Source organism: Fringilla coelebs (genome assembly GCF_963513975.1).
Source record: "Fringilla coelebs genome assembly, chromosome: 8".
Lineage (NCBI taxonomy): Eukaryota > Metazoa > Chordata > Aves > Passeriformes > Fringillidae > Fringilla > Fringilla coelebs.
This window is the reverse complement of record NC_140066.1, coordinates 36,806,633-36,827,632: the sequence shown is the minus strand read 5'-3', so window position 1 is coordinate 36,827,632 and position 21,000 is coordinate 36,806,633. Positions and strand designations below refer to the sequence as shown.

At 48.6% G+C, this 21,000-nt stretch overlaps 1 protein-coding gene across 2 annotated transcripts in view; it reads right to left on the bottom strand.

Moving 5' to 3' along the window:
• The window catches only part of INPP5A (inositol polyphosphate-5-phosphatase A), a 185,636-nt gene that overhangs the window by 117,523 nt on the left and 47,113 nt on the right, over nt 1–21,000 (bottom strand). For both annotated transcript variants that reach the window (XM_084209867.1, XM_084209868.1), the window contains exons 3-4: nt 15,754–15,854; nt 15,094–15,181 (exon numbers count right to left, since the gene is read on the bottom strand). In XM_084209867.1, the coding sequence (XP_084065993.1) occupies nt 15,094–15,181; nt 15,754–15,854 (189 nt within the window). The remainder of the gene's footprint in view (nt 1–15,093; nt 15,182–15,753; nt 15,855–21,000) is intronic.

The following is a 21,000-nucleotide window of genomic DNA, read 5'->3' as shown; positions in this document are numbered from 1 at the left end:
CTCTGGCCCACAGGCAAGTGTTCTCCCACTGCTGCCCAAAAGCTAAACAGAGGTACCATCAGAAAGGAGTCCTTGCTCCTGGCTAGAGGTTGAGTCTGGAGAGAGGAAAACACCCAAGGAGTGATGGTCCAGAGTGTGTGCAGCAGATAAGCTCTGGTTCAGCCTAAGCATCCCAATGCAGAGATCTGCACTCTTCTTTGAGTACAGAAATACTCCATCCTTTTTGGAGACCTTTTCAGGAATGCAAGGCATATAAGACTGCAGCCTTCCGAGCCTAGGTTTAGTAAGCCATTACTGTAATTAGCTGAGAGAGACAAAAATTCCTGCAAAATGAGTTAGAGTAGTAGTGAGTTTTTGGTATTTGTGTGTGTTTTGGTTTGATTGGGTTTTTTAGATTAAAGTTATGATTTACTTTGTCTTCTTCTACCCTGCCAGGGTACATATATTTAATGATCATTAGGACTTTGTTTCCAACATTCTCACACATTACCCACCCACGCAGACTTCCCTTCCTTACGTGATTCCTTACTCCATGGTCCAAACCCCAAAAACTGCTCTACTGTAAGTGGTCAAACCATCAACTATGAATTTTAATATGAGGGCCACACGAATTCTGGCCCAGTCTCTGAGCAGCCCTATTTCCCACAACTTCCATGACCGTGAGCTGTACCTACATGCATGTACTGTCCCAGCCAGCTTCCGGGGACATGAACTGGCTCATCACTGGCACATCTCCTGACTTGCACAGACATTAAAGATCAGCCCTAACACTGTACAAGACAGATTTCCACCTTCCATAGTATTTATATCATTTGGTGTTCCCACTTGGACAAGCTGATTCCCTTTCCTGCCCCAAATAAAACTCTGCTCCTTCACTGACCTTGTTATTTGGAAGAAACGGAATCTACTTTTCAGATGCCAAATCCTGCTTATAGCACAATTTTTCCTATGCTTATTACAAAGCAGGTGTAAGAGAAACCTTCTAGTTTGAGGAAAAATAACATGAATGTGATGTCTCAGAACCCTGGTACAGCAACAACTTTCAGCAAAGAAAAACACACCTCCTTGTGAGAGATGGGAGCCTTTTCCAAATGTTAGGATGAGGGCTTCTCCACTAAACCTAAGAGACAAAAGATGCACAACCCTAACAGTTTGACTGGAAGGATGCCGAGCCCACCGGTCACACAAGCACACCCAAACCCCATGGGCAAACCTGCCCTCCCCAACAGCCAAGGGCACTTGGCCCCATCACCCCTGCCAGGGAGGGACCCCTGCACAGGACACACCAACTGGGAAGGCTTTGTGGGTACCAGGAGTAATGCCCATCACTCCCAGAACTAATGTTCACGGTGATTGTACTTCATTCAGAAATCACATTTTATGTTTTTCTCCAACAACATCTTTTTTTTTGCCTGGAAAACATGGAACAGAATGGAACCAATCCCAAAATCCTTTACATTTTTGGTATGCATAACTAAAAGAAGGGAACAGATAACAACCCTTCCCAACTCAACTCCACCTCTGGAGTCCTGGTATTTATCCTGTTTATTCAAAAAAATTGTATGATCAGTTGCTTTTGCTTTGCTACATTTATTTATGTTAATAAATTACCACCAATATGGCAATCTGTGTTCAGTGTAAAGGCCAGAATTGAGACACAAAGCTACTCCTGTACAGTGAGCCACTCAGTAAACAGCAATTTTTGGAACTGTTTGGACAGAGGCAGCAGTATCTCAGCCAGAATTCATGAGCAAAAATCACTAAATTTGTCAAAATTACAAAACCCCACATTTCTACCTTTTCCTCTTTTGTTTCACACACTTTGCATGTCAGACAAATTATCAGGAAAATACTCCTTGTTTGACGTTTCATTGCTTAATGCTTTACTGGTGCAGTAAAACAAGACAACTCCTGAAATTATAGGAAAATAAATTTGTAATTTCTTCCTCATTTAGCCATTTTTGAAGCTTGTGTATAGGAAAGTCATTAATGTTATGTCCTCCTATCGATGTTCCAAGCCTTTCAAGGGATAACTAATGTTTTTTCTATACTCTTCCATGTGGCCAGTTAAATTAGACACATTATTTCTGTGCTGTTAGGGAACACTGATCAATAGATACTTGGAAAGCCCTCTAAAACGAAGTGGAAACACTTCCTCAGTGTCAGAGGGTTCTGGTTTGGGTCTGTACGCTGCAAACATTGCTAAATGTAACGGAGCAGTGAGAGTGCGTCTGAGGCATTTCAACACTCGCGTCCAAAGCTCTGAGCACTCACAGCTCCTGAAGGCACAGCACGCTGTCTGCTGGGCCTTTGTCACTGGCCTCTGTCCCTGGGAATGGCTCCACTGCCGAAACCCACTGGCCTCTACCAGCACAGCCTGCAGGCTTCACCTCAGCGCAGCACCGCTCCAGAGCTGTGCAGAACCGTACCACCTTTCTTTTGGAAACTGCATGTTCAGTGTCCTTCACAGCAACAGCCATACCCTGAGATATGATCAGGTGACACAATACAACTCCATCTTTTGCTCCCGTTAGTTTTGATTTCATTGTGAAATAACAGCTGCGTTCCCAGCCTTTCTGCGTGCTATGGTGGGTGAGCAGTGCAGTGAAACCCAACTGCCATAGGATGCCCACAGTCAGGGTGTGAGCAGCCTCACAGACGGCTTTCTCTTTGGCTACAAATGCTGCGTTATAACATTATTTCAAACACTAATAAACCCATTAATTTCTGTCAGTAAACACCATACATCTGATTTTTCTACAGCCATACTGATCTTATTTAAGTATTAATTCAGTGCCTCAGACAAACACATTAGCAAGTGCCTTAAGCAGCATTTCATAATTTCTCAAGCAATTATTTTCATATTTTCCAATCTCACATCTTTTCTTAAAAGCCAGAGCTGTTCCACATCAAACATTTTATCACACAAACCAAATTCCACAGATGCATTACCTGAAAAAAGCTGTTAATAACACGAAGGCTCTGTGTAACTGGCCCTGCCCTTCACCCTACAACACACAAATGCAAACAGGATTTCTGACTGCTCCATACCTTAGGCTTTTTTTTCTGTAAAAAGACAAAGCTTGGGAACTAGGTGCCCAAATTTCTAAAGAGGACCCCCACGTGGGGCTTTGAAAACTTAAAGTATTTCCAGTATTATTTGTGTCAGATCAATTACTTGAGCAGATAACACTGTTTTCCATTACCATTCCTTCTGTTCTATTAAATACACCGCATCCTCCTGAGCACTTACCAAGCCTTTAGTCAAAATGCCTGGGGAGCCTGGTCAGCGGGCAGCAGCGGGCAGCGAGGGCTGGGGAAAACGGCGGGGCTGCTGAGCACTGCCCCGCAGCCCAAGTGAAAGGGAAGGGTCAGGTCCGAGTGGATACACCCCACAATACTTCAGTGTCCAACACGTCTCCTCCATTGTGCACGAACTGAACACAGCACAAACCGAAACACTCGCTGCCGGCAGGGCAGCGGTGGGGGAAGAGAGTGCTCAAGGATGAGCTGCTGACCACGGACACTGAGAAACCCTCTGCTCTCCTTTCCGCTCCTGGGAAGCTCCCTCGCCCCTGACCCGGCCCGGAGATGTTCACAGTGAACACGCGGGTGGGGAATCACAGCCCCTGTGCCCACAGTGCCCGCTGGGGAGCCAGGCCCCTGAGCACTGGGCCCTGCACTGAGCACTGGGCCCTGCACTGAGCACCGGGCTCTGCACTGAGCACCGGATCCACGCTGAGCACCGGGCCCGCACTGAGCACCGGGCCCTGCACTGAGCACCGGGCCCTGCACTGAGCACCGGGCCCTGCACTGAGCACCGGATCCACGCTGAGCACAGGGGCCGCACTGAGCACCGGGCCCTGCACTGAGCACTGGGCCCTGCACTGAGCACCGGATCCACGCTGAGCACAGGGCCGGCACTGAGCACTGGAACCACACTGAGCACTGGGCCCCGCACTGAGCACCGGGCCCTGCACTGAGCACCGGGCCCTGCACTGAGCACCGGATCCACGCTGAGCACCGGGCCCTGCACTGAGCACTGGGCCCTGCACTGAGCACTGGAACCACACTGAGCACTGGGCCCCGCACTGAGCACCGGGCCCTGCACTGAGCACTGGGCCCTGCACTGAGCACCGGGCCCTGCACTGAGCACTGGGCCCCGCACTGAGCACCGGGCCCCGCACTGAGCACCGGGCCCTGCACTGAGCACCGGATCCACGCTGAGCACCGGGCCCTGCACTGAGCACTGGGCCCTGCACTGAGCACCGGGCCCTGCACTGAGCACTGGGCCCCGCACTGAGCACCGGGCCCCGCACTGAGCACCGGGCCCCGCACTGAGCACCGGGCCCTGCACTGAGCACCGGGCCCTGCACTGAGCACCAGAACCACACTGAGCACTGGGCCCTGCACTGAGCACCGGGCCCTGCACTGAGCACCGGGCCCTGCACTGAGCACTGGGCCCTGCACTGAGCACCGGATCCACGCTGAGCACAGGGCCGGCACTGAGCACTGGAACCACACTGAGCACTGGGCCCCGCACTGAGCACCGGGCCCTGCACTGAGCACCGGGCCCTGCACTGAGCACCGGATCCACGCTGAGCACCGGGCCCTGCACTGAGCACTGGGCCCTGCACTGAGCACTGGAACCACACTGAGCACTGGGCCCCGCACTGAGCACCGGGCCCTGCACTGAGCACTGGGCCCTGCACTGAGCACCGGGCCCTGCACTGAGCACTGGGCCCCGCACTGAGCACCGGGCCCCGCACTGAGCACCGGGCCCCGCACTGAGCACCGGGCCCTGCACTGAGCACCGGGCCCTGCACTGAGCACCAGAACCACACTGAGCACTGGGCCCTGCACTGAGCACCGGGCCCTGCACTGAGCACCGGGCCCTGCACTGAGCACCGGAACCACACTGAGCACTGGTCCCTGCACTGAGCACCGGATCCACGCTGAGCACCGGATCCACGCTGAGCACCGGATCCACGCTGAGCACAGGGCTGGCACTGAGCACTGGTCCCTGCACTAAGCCCTAAGCCTGGCCCGCACACAGCAGGGCAGTGCCAGCACCTCCGGGCTGGTGCTGCTCCGCTGCACCCAGCACCACACAGTAGGGTCCTGGGGACAGGCAGAGACAGACGGGGCACAGCAGTATCTGCTCCTGCACTCGGGGAGGGGATGGATGCACAATCAAAGCCATGAGCCTTGTGCCTGTACCAAGACAGGCTTTAACCCTGCAAAGCCGGCTCCCAGCTCCCCTGCCACAGAAATTTCCTTCTTTTCACCTCCAGAAAATTTGCTGTGTTCTTGGACTGCAAAGAAACTGTGTTAAAATAATAGGCATGAAATCAAAACTTTTATTCCATTCACAATATGTGAGCATCTCCACTAGTCATGCTTTGCCTCAATATTCTTTGCTGTTTGAATAGAACAAATTTATCAAACTGAATTATTCTTCAAGAGACATGCACTTCCTTAAGTTCTATGTTCTTCAAGTACTATGTACTATAACAAAAGGGAAAAAGCTAAGTAAAAATTGAGAACTTTCATGCAAAAGGCAGACAACATGTCTTAAGCTGCCATGGACTCCAAGCTAAAGCTTTGGAAGTATGTCAGCAGTATCACTGGACTGTCAAAAGCAGAGTTGTCAAACAAATGGCAGATGATTGAGAAGATTTACTGTTTGAGGTATGTGTGGAGCCAACCAATAACTCTTTCCATAAATCTTTGGTCAAATTACTTTAAGAACATTCAGTAATTAAATATGCAACAAGCCAGAAGCAAACAAAAATGCCACCTGCTCGTGCACTGAAAGAGAGCAGCTCACCCCGCGCAGCCCGCGGCAGTGCCACAGGTGACCCACTGCCGGGGGTGACCCTCGCCCGGGGCGAGGAACGGCCCCAGCACTCAGCGCTTCCTGCTGCCACTACTGCAACACACAGCAAACAAAACAAGCACAACAAAATCCCAAACACTGTCCGTCCCGAAACATCCCCGGTGCCGTTCTGTGTGCGGCACCCTGCCGGCCCGCGGGCTCCCTCCAGCAGCCGCGGGCAGAGCTGACCGAGGGCAGGCGGGGGACAGGGCCCGCCGGAGCGGGGACAGGGCCCGCCGAAGGGGGACGGGGCCCGCCGGAGCGGGGACAGGGCCCGCCGAAGGGGGACGGGGCCCGCCGGAGCGGGGACGGGCCCGCCGGAGCGGGGACAGGGCCCGCCGAAGGGGGACGGGGCCCGCCGGAGCGGGGACAGGGCCCGCCGAAGGGGGACGGGGCCCGCCGGAGCGGGGACGGGGCCCGCCGGAGCGGGGACGGGGCCCGCCGAAGGGGGACGGGGCCCGCCGGAGCGGGGACGGGGCCCGCCGGAGCGGGGACGGGGCCCGCCGGAGCGGGGACAGAGGCCGCCGGAGCGGGGACAGAGGCCGCCGGGGACAGTGCCCGCCGGAGCGGGGACAGGGCCCGCCGGAGCGGGGACAGGGGCCGCGGCCGCCTCTCTGCCCTCAGCCGCTCTCCGGCAGCCGCCCCTCCTCGGCCGGGCGCTCCCAGCCCAGCCCCGCACAGGTCCCCCAGAGCCGCAGCGGGGACACGGTGGCGGGGACACCAGGCTCGGGGCTGCCCGTGTGCGGCGAGCGCCGGCCAAGAACCGCCAGCCACAGCAGGCTCTGCCGGAAAGGAGAGCTAGGCTTTGCTTTAGCCTCACCTCTCCAGCAGCAATTAAAAAAGTCTTTTTTTTTTTTAACCTTTAAAAGCTTAAAATACTTCTACAAGATTTCTTCTTGTGTACAGAGACTACAGTCTACAAGTTAATTTCAAGTATTGCAGCTGGTTTTTAGATAGATGTATTCCTACAAAAACAGGTTGTGATTTTTCTTTACAAATAGTTTTTTTCCCTAACCATGTACTCCGTTGCACAACTGCAGGATGAATATAAAATCCACAGCCCATAGAAAATTCAATTATATATACACAAATTCCATAGCTGATACAAAAGAGTGTAACAATTTTGTGGTCAAGAAGCCGCTTTATCACTGGATTTCCTCAGCACCAGCACATCTGTAAGCAACAGAGATGTACACATGGCTGTATTACTGAGCTACTGATCTGTGAAATCCCTCACTGTTTTGTAATTATTCCTCTTCTCACAATTATATAAAAGTCTCAGAAAACAGGTGGAAGATGAACCATGCCCTCCCAACAAGAACTCTGTTGATGGCTTAAGAGATATATTTCAAAAATGCATAGGAAAAAAGACATCTCACAACCAGAGGAAGGTTCTTGCTTGTGGCAATACTTTTCAAATTCTATTTCCCACCCAGAAGAGACTGGAAGATATTACCTGACAGACAACTTAGTTCCCTAAGAAATTAAGTGGGAGGTTTCATTTCAGGTGGTTGTAAGTAAATGTCCATGTCACAGAATGACAGTACTTCTACAACCATTCTTCCAGGATTTATTTAGAAGCTGTAGGATTAACTCTGACATTCGCCAGCCTTCTTCACAAACATTTTCATTAAATTAAAATGAAATTTAAAAAGAAAATTTCATTAAATTAAAATGAAATTTTAAAAGAAGATAGAAGCTAATGAAGAGGTCAAACTTCATGATGCACATTTCAAGAAGCTCCCACCGTGTTTTTCAGTAAAACTCCTGAAAAAGCAGGAGGCTGTAAAAGGAAAGGATTCTGAGTTACAATGAAAATGATGAACACGATGAGGATGGACACAGTGAGGTAAGAACTGCTGGAACATGTGCAGAACGAGTCTCTACCAAGTGCAGTACCAGCTCTGATCCCTGGCAGGCACTGCCACCACGAGGCTCCATCCTGCTTTGCATTTTCCCTACAAACAGGATTAAAATTCTCATTTTTCCATTTTTCTACCACACACACCTCACTAGAAGCACTTCTGTGCATGCAAGCACATGGCTGGAGATGTGCTTCTGTCATTTTAGGGCCTTTATAAGGAATACTAACATGTTTTTCAAACGGTTTTATTCCTTTTATTCTCCTAGGAAGCGGAGCTAGGAGAAAGTAAAGATCACACAAGTATCCAAGTAGCCAGCACTTGCACACCACCAGTGCTCTGCTGCCAGCTCTTGCCCAAGGCTGCCACACAGCCCTGCACCTGGGCACCCTCTCGCTGCCACTAGCCTTACACATGCTTCCACGTGCTTGAGTACCAACAAAAAAATCCCAAAGGACTGGCAGAGTCAGATTTGTTTAAAAATATTTATACTAACCTATCACTTAGGGAAAAAAAAACCAACAGCGAGACAGAGGGGAGCATTTGCTCAGGAGCACGTGGGAGACTGATGATGACAGAACACTTGCAGGTTTCTCATATGTGCCTCTTAGAAAGGAGTCTGGACTTTTCTCTATCCCAGAACATTGTTCCCTGGATGAACCTCAGAGGAGTTAATTGAGAAGAGAGTCTGAATGACACTCGTAGCTCCTGTGGCATCACCCGCACTTACAGAACAGCGCGGCCTCCAACCCTCCCTCCAGAGAGCATCACATCTTGCCAAGCAGTGCTGCTGCCACCCACTCAGACACATTCCTACTTCTCTGGCCTGGCACAATTTTTACAGATAACAGTATAAAAATAAACACTGGTATACAAATTATCTTTCAATAGAAAGGAGAGGGAGGAAGAAAGGATAAGATGGAAACAGGCTCATGTGAGTAATAAAAGAAAATTCACTTCAAGACTACAGTAATCGAGAAGCAAGAAAACACACTCTAAAGTCTCCTGTTCAGCAGTGACCAATCTTAGACTGTGACTGACATCCCAGCAGCAGCAGAGCCCCTTCTCCAGCCTCCCCAGGGCCAGAGTGTGGCCCCTGAAAGACACCCTGTGTGTGTGTGCATGTCCCCAGCGTGCCCTCCCAGGCCGGTGGCAATGTGTCCCCGGCGTGTCCCCAGCCGCAGTGCAAGGCTCCGGGGACTCCTGCAGGATGTCCAGCGTCCGCAGCTGGGCGCTGCAGCCTGGAGCTCCAGCTCCATCTCCTGGGGAAATTCTGCCTTTCTGCCAAGCCTCAACATTCCTGTAACACTGCTAATGAAGAAGTGGGCTGAGAACTCATCACCATGTGAATTCCCTCAATATTCAATTCAATTACAGCTCTCTTCCTAAATCATCTTTTTTACTTAACCAAACTCTAAATTGACAGAGCTAATAAGCTCAGGAGAATCAGTGTACACCATCCATTTCTGGGAACAGGACGATATTTTCTAAGATGCATTAATAACTACGACAGGATTTATGTGTAAGATAAATTAATTTCAATTTCCTTTTTCAATTAATGGCCAATTATTTGAACTCAGCTCAACCAAAAATATTACTCAAGTATCATTAATCTAACAAAAATTAACTTTACTATTCTCTCAGTAACGAGCAGATATAATTTTAAGGTACAATAACACACGTGAATAACATGTAGCCCATCTGTATTCTCAGGACCACTGCTCCCCACTGGAGCCCCCTGTCATGCTGGCTCAGGTTATTGCTGTTAGGGATAGTGACTGAAGCAAAGGTCTGCCCTGGATGCTGCTGCAAGCTACCAGCGCATTATCTACCCTGGAGTGAGAGCCATTTTACATTTTAAAAAAATACCAGTACAAAGTGCGTGAATTAAAAACCATCCAGGGGGAAAAAAAAAAGCGCAACCTTTTCCCGCACACTCTGGCAAAGCCTGGACTTGCTCTATCCTCACTGTTCCCACAGTCTGGTGCCAGCCACCCCCAGTGAGGAGCACTGGCTGCTCCGTGGCCTGGGGCCACCACTGAGCCCCTTCTGCCCTGGGACAGCGATGCAGCCCATGGCTGCAGGGACACGGCTCGGACAGGGGCACCACCAAGTGCCAGTGCACACGGCCAGAGGGACATTCAGCTCCCCACATGCCCCAGGATCCGTGCCCATGGAGAGGGGTGCGATGGCAGGAGACCACATGGGCGTTGACTGACTGCTGCCTCTGCCACCTTCAGCATCCCAAACCTCTCTGCCGCAGTAACAGAAGTGCAGGGGTGTGAGAAGAAAGCTCGTCAGCAAAATGCCAGTTACCACTGTATTCTTTATTTATAACTCACTTTGTCCACCCCCCAGGTGGTTATTGCAGGGAAGTTTCATTTCAGTCATTATCTCACAAACATGAGGAGCTGTGCAAGCACAACAACCTCTCTCCCTTCAATCCATTGGTATTAATAAAATTCTGCTTGCACCTTGAGGCTCTGGTGTTGTTTAAACACATCTCTCTAATGTCAGAAACGATGGTTTTGAAAGGATAGGTTTTGTTTTGTTTCTTTTAATTTCAATGTAACCCTGCTATGCAATGAACTAATTGCAGTGCACGGCACCATTACCAGGAGGAGGAGGCTGGAGCTTGAGCATATCACATGTACAGCCCAGTGGCTATTTATTCTAGTGGCTATTTATTCTATTTGTTCATGGCAAGGCCACCTGTGGGCCTGGGCAGGCACACAGACAATGGAGGACTCTGTTTATTTTTTTAAAATACACCTATACTGGGAAGTAAAGCAATTACCCCACTGTACAGATGCTTCTGCCCATCAGCTAAGGGCTGTGCCAACCACACAGTTCCCAAAATGCTCCCTGAACACTCCGGGCAGGAGCTGGTGGTCAGCTTGCCCTTGGAGGTCTGGTTTGCCTGATGTACTCCAGGAAAGATTCTCTCCCAACCTACAGAAACCACACATCCAACACAGCAAGAAGGCTTTAAGATACATAGGAGTTTCCTCTGCCTTCTCTGAACAATGAAAAGGAAGCCAAGGATTTGCTGAGAAGGTAAAACCTTAACTGAGTACTCCAGAAATCAATACATACACAGCACAAAATAAAACTAGACTTGATCCCATTAGAATAAAAATGTCACTGATTATACTGGATGTGTTTTCATATAAAAATAGTTATGGATTTGATGAAAACATCAATGTATTTCTGACTGATATTTACCTTCAATACATTTTCTTATTCCAGAAAAAAACACCTTATTTACCATTAACTTGGGTTATTCAGAAGTATTGACACGCAAAAGTTCAACACACCCAACTATTTTTGAGTAATTCTTCACATAGAAAAATGGCAAGATTTATAATTTACCCCTTACATGAAATATACTAAGCACAATAAAATTAACAGAGAATGTAAATAAAGGGATGTTCGGTAAAATCAATGGAACTGCAGACACCTGTTTTACTACAAGTGAAGTCTATTCAGTATAGTCATAAATAAAAAACACAATGTACCGAATTTTTTAGCTTCTCAGATTTTTACCTATTTCAGTGTTCTTATATCTGTCTTCATTAATTGTACATTCTTCAACAGATATCAAGACCTACCCCCTACGTAACGTTTTATACAACAAAAGAAAGCACCATACTTTCAAACAGGGATTTACAGGAGGCTGTGTTTCACAAAGATTTGCCAAGTTATTTGAGTGTCTGAAATTTAGCACATGAACCAGTTTATCCACACTCGACTGCTATTGGTATTTCCAGTCAGAACTGAAACAGCAGCACAGCTGCCAGTTCAGGTAATCTGAAATTTCTGGGAAGCCATTGTCAGCCCAGCAGAGGCTGTCACCCACCATCCTCATCCATAACTGCTGGAAGCTCTGAGCTCCAGCACTGCCCCCTTCCCAGCGCTGACAGGCATCAGCTCTAATGCAGCAGCTCTCTGCCAAGAGATTCATCTTCAGGTCATTTTATCATTTTTAAATCTGAGAGAGCTGTGCCTCTCCCAAGTGTGACACGAACCACCTCATCCCTGTGCACCCTGTGACACCCCTGCTGCTCCCAAGGCCTGGCCCTAATGAAAGCCTAGGGCCAGGAGTCACTGCCCCAGGCTGCCACTCCCAGCCTGACCCTGCGGGCTGACCCCTTCCCCAGGACAGGGACCTGCTACCCCAGCACCTTCCCCAGCCTTGCACTCACTGGTCTGGGATCTATTCTGGGCATGTGTTTAATAAGTTTTGAGTGCAAGAAAATCCCACACAGTCTCACCCTAGCATTCCTAGCAGAACAAACACAACTCTCTCCCCCATCACAGCACCTACCCTACTCCCCAGACCTAAAACCAACTGCTTGTACACCAGATTTGGTATATGTGACCATAAATGACAAATCCTGGTATTAAGATTTATGTCTGGGATGATGCAAAACGATCCATTTTGATCCTTCATACAATGTAGATTATTAGTTTTTAAAACCAAGTGGCTCTACTAGAGACACCTCATTATTACCCTGGTTTCTTATTTCTCATGTGGAATTTGCACCTGTGCTGCTGTGAGCTGGAGACAGAGGCTGCTGCCAGTGTTGTCTCAGATCTTGCTGCCACTCCTATCGCAGCCAAGCTGAGTAACTGTGGGCAGCAAAATCTGGTTTAGTTCTGCAGGAGCCAAGCCGAGGAGAGCCTTAGAGAGGAAGTGATGCCAAAACTGGTAAAAAAGGGGATGTGAGAGCAGCGGGAGCAGGGATAAAGGTTAGCCAAACTGTAACTACTTGGGCTTCTCCCTTTTTAAAGCAAATAGCATTATACAACAATATATGATAAACATTTCTATTTCAGAGAGGTAATAATACAAAGCTACCATCTGCTGCCAAGTCTGTGCCTTAGAAGGGATGGAAAAAAGCCCACAGAAGTTACAGAACTTTGCAATCAAATAGAACTAACAAGGAAACACAGAGACACGTGACATCGTACAGGGCAAACCACACTGGAGATAAGACCAAAACTTTACCCTAAATGGACACACCACACGTGAAACTCCTGCTCACACAGTCACACATACACACACACTGAGCAGAGGAGCTGGAGATCTGCCAGTTCAAATCAAGTGTGAAAAACCATTTCTATGAATCTTTCATTCCTGACACCAGTGCCAGGATCTGTGAATGCAGACTGGGAGCATTCAGACTATAAGAAGTCAGAAGGCTAAGGAGCTCAACGTGAAAGTGCACCCTCTCTCCTTTCTAGGTTTTTGGGCTTTGGTTCCAAGCCACTACTACTACAGTCTAACAATGAAGGTATAAAACACTCCTCTAGCATGCAGCATTTCCTCCCAGTGATAGTAACACAAAACATCATTGAATAATTGCTCTTCCTTTGGGTTCTGCCTTTTCCACACTAAGCAGATTCAGCTCTAAAAGGTTCTTAAAGTTACAAACAGCTATCATGTGGAGTACACATCAAACACTTCTGTAAACCCATTTTGTATCTTTATAGTCACCACTTCAACAGAGGGTAATTTAACCAAATAATAAGAACATGTTTTTGGTTACACAATTTCCATGGAAAATAACATTGGTACTAGCTGTCTTTTTTTTCTTTTCCCCTTTATTGAATCAATATGTTGACAGAACTTTTTTTTTCCCTCAGAAGGCCCAGCTTCAGTAAATGAAGGATTAGGGAAAAAAAAATCAAAGTAATATTTATGACAAGAAAGGGAGAAATACAAAGGTGGTTGGGGAATACTGCAAGAAACACAGTGCCTAGAAAATAATGCTGGTATGTGAAACAAGAAACCACATTAGTTCTTGAACTGGGGACATTGCAAAATACAGGATTCTTCACAGAGAAACAAACAGCACGTGCTCTGACTGGGATTCCTGTTCAACCTCTCTAAGAGCCTTTTTATCCACCACAGGAATGCCATCAAATCCAATCAATGTACCTCATGCTAAATAAAATAACTTCAATACTATGAGGAATGTGACTATTCTTAAACACAAAAAAGTTGTATTTTGTTATGGATTGCATTCATCTTCTATGCTGTTTTCCAAATTAAGATTACAGATGATTAACCCTTTTTCCTGTATCACAGAAAAGTCTTGGCTGGAAGGGAGCTCTGGAACTCACCTGGCTGAAGGCACATGAGGCAAATGCAGAGCCTCTTGCAGCTCCCCTGCCCACATCAGATCTGCGCTGCAGGAGCCCCACAGGGTCTCCACCAGTGTGTGGGATCATCTGGATGCAGCTCACACCTGTGAGTGACTCCATGCAGCTCTGTCCTACTGCTTTTACCTACTAGCACTTTCTGATCGTTTGCAGAGTACAGTTTCAACATTAGTGACACGCTAATGGTTTGTCGCTCTAAGGCTCAGTAAAGCTGATAATCTTGTTTTTATCTTCTCCAATGAGCAAGAGAAAAAAACCCACTGATTCCGCTCCTCCAGTTTCATCTTAGCTGGGCTTCTAGCCAGAGTTAGTAAAAAAATGAAGAAATAGAAACCTTTCCAGGTTCTTATTCCCTGAGCTTGCATGCCTCCAAGCTGGGGTTTGTGTGTGTGTGCTGGGTACCTGTTTTTTTTATTGTCTGAACTGTCCCAGCTGCTGTCTTTGGCTGCTGGGCAGCACCAGGTCTCCAGCCGGGCTCCTCCGAGCCACCACTGCCTCTGAGCAGCATACTGGACAAGAAGGAAGCTTCTGCCCTGCGAAGAAGGGAGATGTCCAAAGGGTTGGTTTCTCCTGTACAGCCTAGCAGTAATCTCTTGGACACACAGCAGACATGCTGGCACAATGCACAGCCCTGGCAACAAGCACAGAAGCCTTTCTGCTCTGCAGGAAAGGCAGCCCTGCACACATCACTTCACATGTACCCCAACACCACTCGTGTGCTAATGCAAACTTGTGCTCTGGCTGCTGCCACCATGCCTCAGGCCAGTGAGGCTGTGAGCCAGCTCTGGAGATCCCTTACACAAGCCTGGAACCCTTGCCAAGCTCATCACCAGCTCACCACACTCAGTGCTGGCACCACCTCCCACGGCCCACTGCCAGGCTCTGAAACGGAAGGTGATTCTGAGCCACCAAAGTTAGTGTTGGAGGAAAAAAGACCTTAGACAACCTTTTGAACAAAAGACACTCTGCACACTGATATTCTGCTCATTTTACATAGATGCCCCTCTGTGAAATCAGCAGGTACACATGCCACAGAATAAACACTCTTAGTAGTAAAGTACAGTAATAGGAAAAACATAATCATCAGCAGGATGGAAACAGCTCACAGTCCCACATGGGCCAAAAATCCCAAACAGAAGAAATTCACCTTCGGCTAAACTACACTCATGAAATAGAGAAATTTACCGTGAAATGTTCCTGTGATTTATAGTTCTCATCCAGGTAAACTCGAGCTCTGTTGTAGTCTTTCATCGCATCACTTGATAACAGTTCTCTGAAAGAGAAAGAAAAGACTGAACATGTAAAGGGAGATACAAATGTACCGCCTTGCCTCAGCACTGCTCTGTGCTGTGACATCCCCAGCATCACCCAAAGGAACCCAGGGCCTTCCTCTTCCTCTGGGGGGAATTTCAGGGACACGGCTGTCCCCTGACACCAGCCTGCCCGCTCCAGAGCTGCCCTCAGCAGCCGCACCTTCTGCGTGGATCGCGATCTTCCCAGGGCCATTTGGACGAGGTTGGGAAGGGCGCGGGTCCGTGGTGCCGACAACACTCGGGGAATTTGGGGGATTTGCGCTGCCGGTGCCGCAGCCCGAGCGCGACCCCGAGCGCGACCCCGAGCGCGACCCCGAGCCCGCAGCGCCCGCCGCCGCCAGCAGAGGGCGCGCGCGGCCGCGGCTCGCGGGCGCTGCCCGCGTTCCCTCCCAGCCCGATCAATTAAACCGGGATCAATTAAACCGGGATCAATTAAACCGGGATAAATAATGCCGGCACGTTCCACCGCTGACTGACCGCTCCTGCCCTTGTCCCCGGCTCGAGCGGCCAGGCTATGGCCTCCGCCACTTACTTCACGAACTTGTCCACATGGGACATTGAAGCTTCATAGTTTTTCCCTCCGAATTCTTGACAGTGTAAAGCCATGAAATGGGGCTTGTGTGCATGGACAACCTGGAACAGAGAGGAAAGCGAGTGTTAACGCTCAGCGCAGCTGTGTCACAGCTCAGCACACAGCAAGAATGACACGGATGTGGGTGCTCAGGGGGGACTACCTGAGAGGTCACTGGCACAGCAAGCAGCAAGGGGAGCGTCATTTGCTATCCACATAAAAGATGCATAATAGACAATTATGACCTCAAATATTCTTAAATAATATTTCCTTTTTTAAACTATGATTTAGTTCCTGGGCTGTATATATATTTTAAATATATTTTAGTATTTATATTTAAAATGTAAATAAAGTTTTCCAACTCCCCTCAAAGATGACTTGACATGATTAAGATGATCCAAACCTTTCCTTGTCTGGGAGGCAGAAGAGTTCAAACAATTCATTTGCTAGACTGGATTTTTTTTCAACTTTTACAAAATTTCTCAGTACTGTTTAGCAGCACTTTAGCAGTTGTGATTGATATTTTTATTTATGGAGTATCTTATTTACAAAAATATTTAAATAACAGATGCACATACACACCTGTTAACCCTGGGGACATGGAAATCCGTCACGCTATTCCAGGTGTTAGTCTTGAACACTGCAAACATCTTCGATACTACATAGTCAGCACTAGGATGCAATTACCATACCAAAACCCTAGAATATCTGTCTTTCCTCATACCTCAAATCAAATATAGTTTATAAATTTGCTGCTGTTTGGAACATGCATTCCGTGTTACTCTGTACTACGGAATTTTCTCTGCTTTGCCTCTATTCAGAACTGCAAACAGCACATCCAAAATGCGTCTGTTAATATTGAATCTCTATACCTTGTATTCCATGCCTTATTGTGAATTAATGGACACAAGCTCCAGAACAACTTCCATTTTAAAAGGGAACAGTTCGAAACAATCAATGACGTGCCCGTGCAAGCATACGTGGAGAGAACTGTTAAACTCCAGACTGGGATTCCCTCATTTCTCATGGGTGGCACTGGGCTGCCCCAGCCAGCAGGGGCCATGCTGTCCGTGCAGCCTTGGCAGGGGGAGTGGGGGGCTGCTGCAGCCCCCTGCAGCAGCAGCAGAAACCAGCTCCTGGGCAGGGCTCAGGGTGCTCTGCCCTCGGGGTCACAGTGTCTGCCCCGCTCACACTGCAGAGCTCTAACCTCAACACACACAGCTGGGAAAAAGGCACTGCTCCCCCTTTCTGCTCATAGTCCTGCTGCTGGAGCCCTGTGACTCTGAAAAGGCACAGACATGGTAAACTTCTGCAGTCCTGCTTTTAATTATTTAAATCAACAGTGACTAATATCACTGTTAAAAGGCCTTTAGGAATCATGGAATCACAGAACGGTTTGAGTTGAAAGAGACCTTAAAGCTTATCTCATTTCACCCCATTGGCAGAGAAACCTTCCACTCGAGCAGGCTGCTCCATGCCCTGCCCAAGCTGGCCGTGAACACTTCCAGGGAGGGGACACCTCAAAATTGTGGATGTGTCTTTTAAACAACAGTGGAGAGAAACTGCCATTTGATGTCATGACAGAGTGCAAAATCCTTCACTCCTGACTACACAAATAACCTAATTAGACAATTCAGCTCAAAGACAATGAATTAAAGATCAGCAAAATCTGAACTGCAGCAGGTTCCATTGAGCCAGAGGCAGCGACAGGTCCCTGCTTTGAACTGGCACCTTCCTGTGACAGCAGCAGAGCGGCCCAGCTCGGGGACAGCCGAAGGGAGAGCCCACGGGCATCCACAGGTGTCAGTGCCAGACCTGCCCTGGCTCCTCAGAGCACAGCAGGGCCAGTGCCAGCAAGAGTCAGCAGCACTGGCAGCATGTCCCTCCTCAGGGACACTCCTGGCACACTGCTCTCCATCAGTGCCCAGCACAGCCCCTGCCGGTGGGCCAGGGGACTCCAGAAGGAGAGGGCAGCGGGACTCCAGCCAGAGCCAGTGCGGGAGAGCCTGGCAGTGGCTCGTGCACGCCAAAGCCAAGAGAACCCGGTGTGCTGCCACATCCCGGTCACACAGTGAGCTACAGCGCTGCCAGCCCTCACCAGGTCACCCCTGCAGATAGAAGGGAATGTCCTGCCTTGGGTTTCTGAGTCACTTCCAACAGCCACTTCCTCTGCGCCTCAGCTTCCTGGTCATTGAAACATCTTGGCACTGACCTGCTTGGTGAAGCATTCTGAGGTGAGCTGCTGCTAGCAGTGTTACTGGATAAAGGGAAAAAGTAAATACTTCCACTCAGGTGTTTGATGATGATTGAGCACTTCCATTAGATCATTAATGCTGGTTCCTGCCAACAGGCACATCAGCAACTTGCTTTAAAGCATGCCACCATTGGTAGGGATGGAGAATGAGCCAGAGCAGGACCCAAGAGTAAGTTTAATTGGGGGGAAAGAAGGTGGGGGGGGGTGGTGGGTTAAGAAGCAAGTATCTAAAACCATATCTGAAATGCAAGAAATTATACCAAACTGGAACATGCTTTTCCTCTGATATATATTTCCTATCATAGATTTACAAACAACTAAGACACAGTTGCTGAGATGCCCCTGTACAGGTGTTCCTCTCTTCCCAAGGTGCTGCCCAAGGGACCACTGGCAGCAGGCTGCCATCACAGCCAGCAGCAGCGAATGACAATCAACACTAAGTTTGATTGAACCTGTCTGGTTCATTTTGTTGGCTGTCTGGAGAGCAATACTAACCAAACACAGCCAATGAAGCAGAGCTCTGGAACAGACCTCATCTGTGGACCCTAACATCAGGCCATCCCAATTCTCCATTGCTCCCAAGCAGTTCTGGATTCCAAGTCCTGATCTTATCTACATGGAGAGCTCTATGAAGACACCATGATCAGAAAGCAGTGTAACTATTTAATCCTGTAAAGCCAACACACCTGCTGTCACTGTTTCAGGGCAGCACATGCAGCAGGAAACCTGCTGAGCATCCTGTGACTCATTTTAACTGTTGAGAGTTTGCTTCAGTAAGAGCTCTTCTTCTACAGCCCATGAAAATATAAACTGGTAAGACAAAAACTATTTAAAGTAAGATTTAGGAACCATCAGTCACAGGGAGCCTTGAACAGGGAGTCCTGCAGTGAGACAATACTGCAGAACAACTCTACTGTGCTGAAGCAGCAACAGAAAACACTTCCAGGCTCTGAAGATGCAGGACACAGGTTTTTTTGTTTGTATAAACATCCTTAAGAACTTGAAATCATAGTGGGCATTAAAAAGAAAAAAAAAATTAAATTATGTCATTTTTGATGGGGAAACAGCATTGGCTTAATAGCAGTGAGGTCCTTGTGGCAGTCCTTGCAGGTTACGCCACTAGAACATACCTGAATATTAGTTACATCCTCTCATATAATAAGTACCCTCCAACTAAAAGCAAATTGGCTCTGCTTCATTACCTTTTACTAGTTTTCTACTCTTATGGAAGAACAAACAGTACATAATAATGAGTAATGAATACTTCAGAGTTGAAAACTCCCAGTTGCCAGAGGTTAAAGATCATGCATGAGACCACATAAATTATGAATTTGCATCCACAGCAGCACAGTGTGTTTACAAAGTTTGGCATTATTTTCAATTTGGGATATGCAAAAATAGCGTAAAGGAAGCCACAACCAGGGGGATGTGGGTAAGCAAGCAAGATGCTCCAGCATAGCTGAGTATGAACACAGAACCGGTAAAACGTACAAGCTTGATATCTTCTCCCTGCTACAGGTGTTTGCCTGTTTGGGCAGGGGATGGGAAGGGTGGGCCACGCTGTGCTGGAACTGTGGCAACAGCCAGGACAGGACACAGCCCCACGCTGCTGGCCAGGCCCCTTGGAGAGGGGCACAGGGGCAAGGGCACCAGGGTCAGACCTCAACCAAAGCAAAGCAAAAGAGGAGCTCGAGCCTTGATAGCACGCAAATAGGATTGCTTAAAAAAAGACAGCAAGATATGAGCTGTGAAATACAATTTAGCATGTGTGGTCTTAAAGCACTTCAAGTCTTTTCAATTTCTCTAAGCCTGAAGAAGAGGCTCCTCCTGGGGACAGGCACGCAGAGGTCTGCAGCACTCAGCCGCACACAGCCAGCAGCCCAGGCCCGCAGCCCCCTACCCTTGGCACAGCCCATGGATTCAAACCAACACCAAACAGCCCAAAGAGCCCCCACCTGAGTAAAACATCCTCTGGAAAAGGGCCAAGACCTCAGCTTGGAAGAGCTGCAACAGAGTTTTTTCACCCCCTCTAATTAAAAAAAACCTTTAATCGCTCCCTCTAGTTAAAAAAGCAGCATTAGGTCGACTAAAATAATTAAACAACCTTTTAGCGGCTGGGTGCGGTTATGTTGTGATTTGGGGTTTGTGATATTTTTGTTTGGTTGGTTTGGGCCTTTTTTGTTTGTTTTTCTTCCTTCTCTCTGAAGGGTAACACATGAAGTTCCCATGCAGCTATACCAAGATGACCTTTAGCTATTAGGTAAACTTTTAACTTCTGTATTACTACAAATAAAAGCTCAAAATACTCTCAAACACATCAGGCAACGTGGAAAATGGCATTAGGGGAAAAAACCCTCTGGCTCCAAGCTTGCATCTAAAATGACCATGTGCCACAAATGTGACACAAAACGATAGTTACTAAAATCAATGCAGATTTTCACTAGCTCCAGCTCCTGAATTGATCCCGCTGACTGTCCCACTGACCATCCTGCTGACTGATCCCGCTGACTGTCCCACTGACTGATCCCCCTGACTGTCCCACTGACCATCCTGCTGACTGATCCCGCTGACTGTCCCACTGACCGATCCCCCTGACCAATCCCCCTGACTGTCCCACTGACCATCCTGCTGACTGATCCCGCTGACTGTCCCACTGACCGATCCCCCTGACCAATCCCCCTGACTGTCCCACTGACCATCCTGCTGACTGATCCCGCTGACTGTCCCACTGACCGATCCCCCTGACCAATCCCCCTGACTGTCCCAGTGACCGATCCCCCTGACCCTCCCACTGACTGATCCCGCTGACTGTCCCAATGACTGATCCCGCTGACTGCCCCACTGACCATCCCACTGACTGATCCCACTGACTGTCCTACTGACCGTCCCACTGACTGATCCCGCTGACTGTCCCAGTGACTGATCCCCCTGACCGATCCCCCTGACTGTCCCAG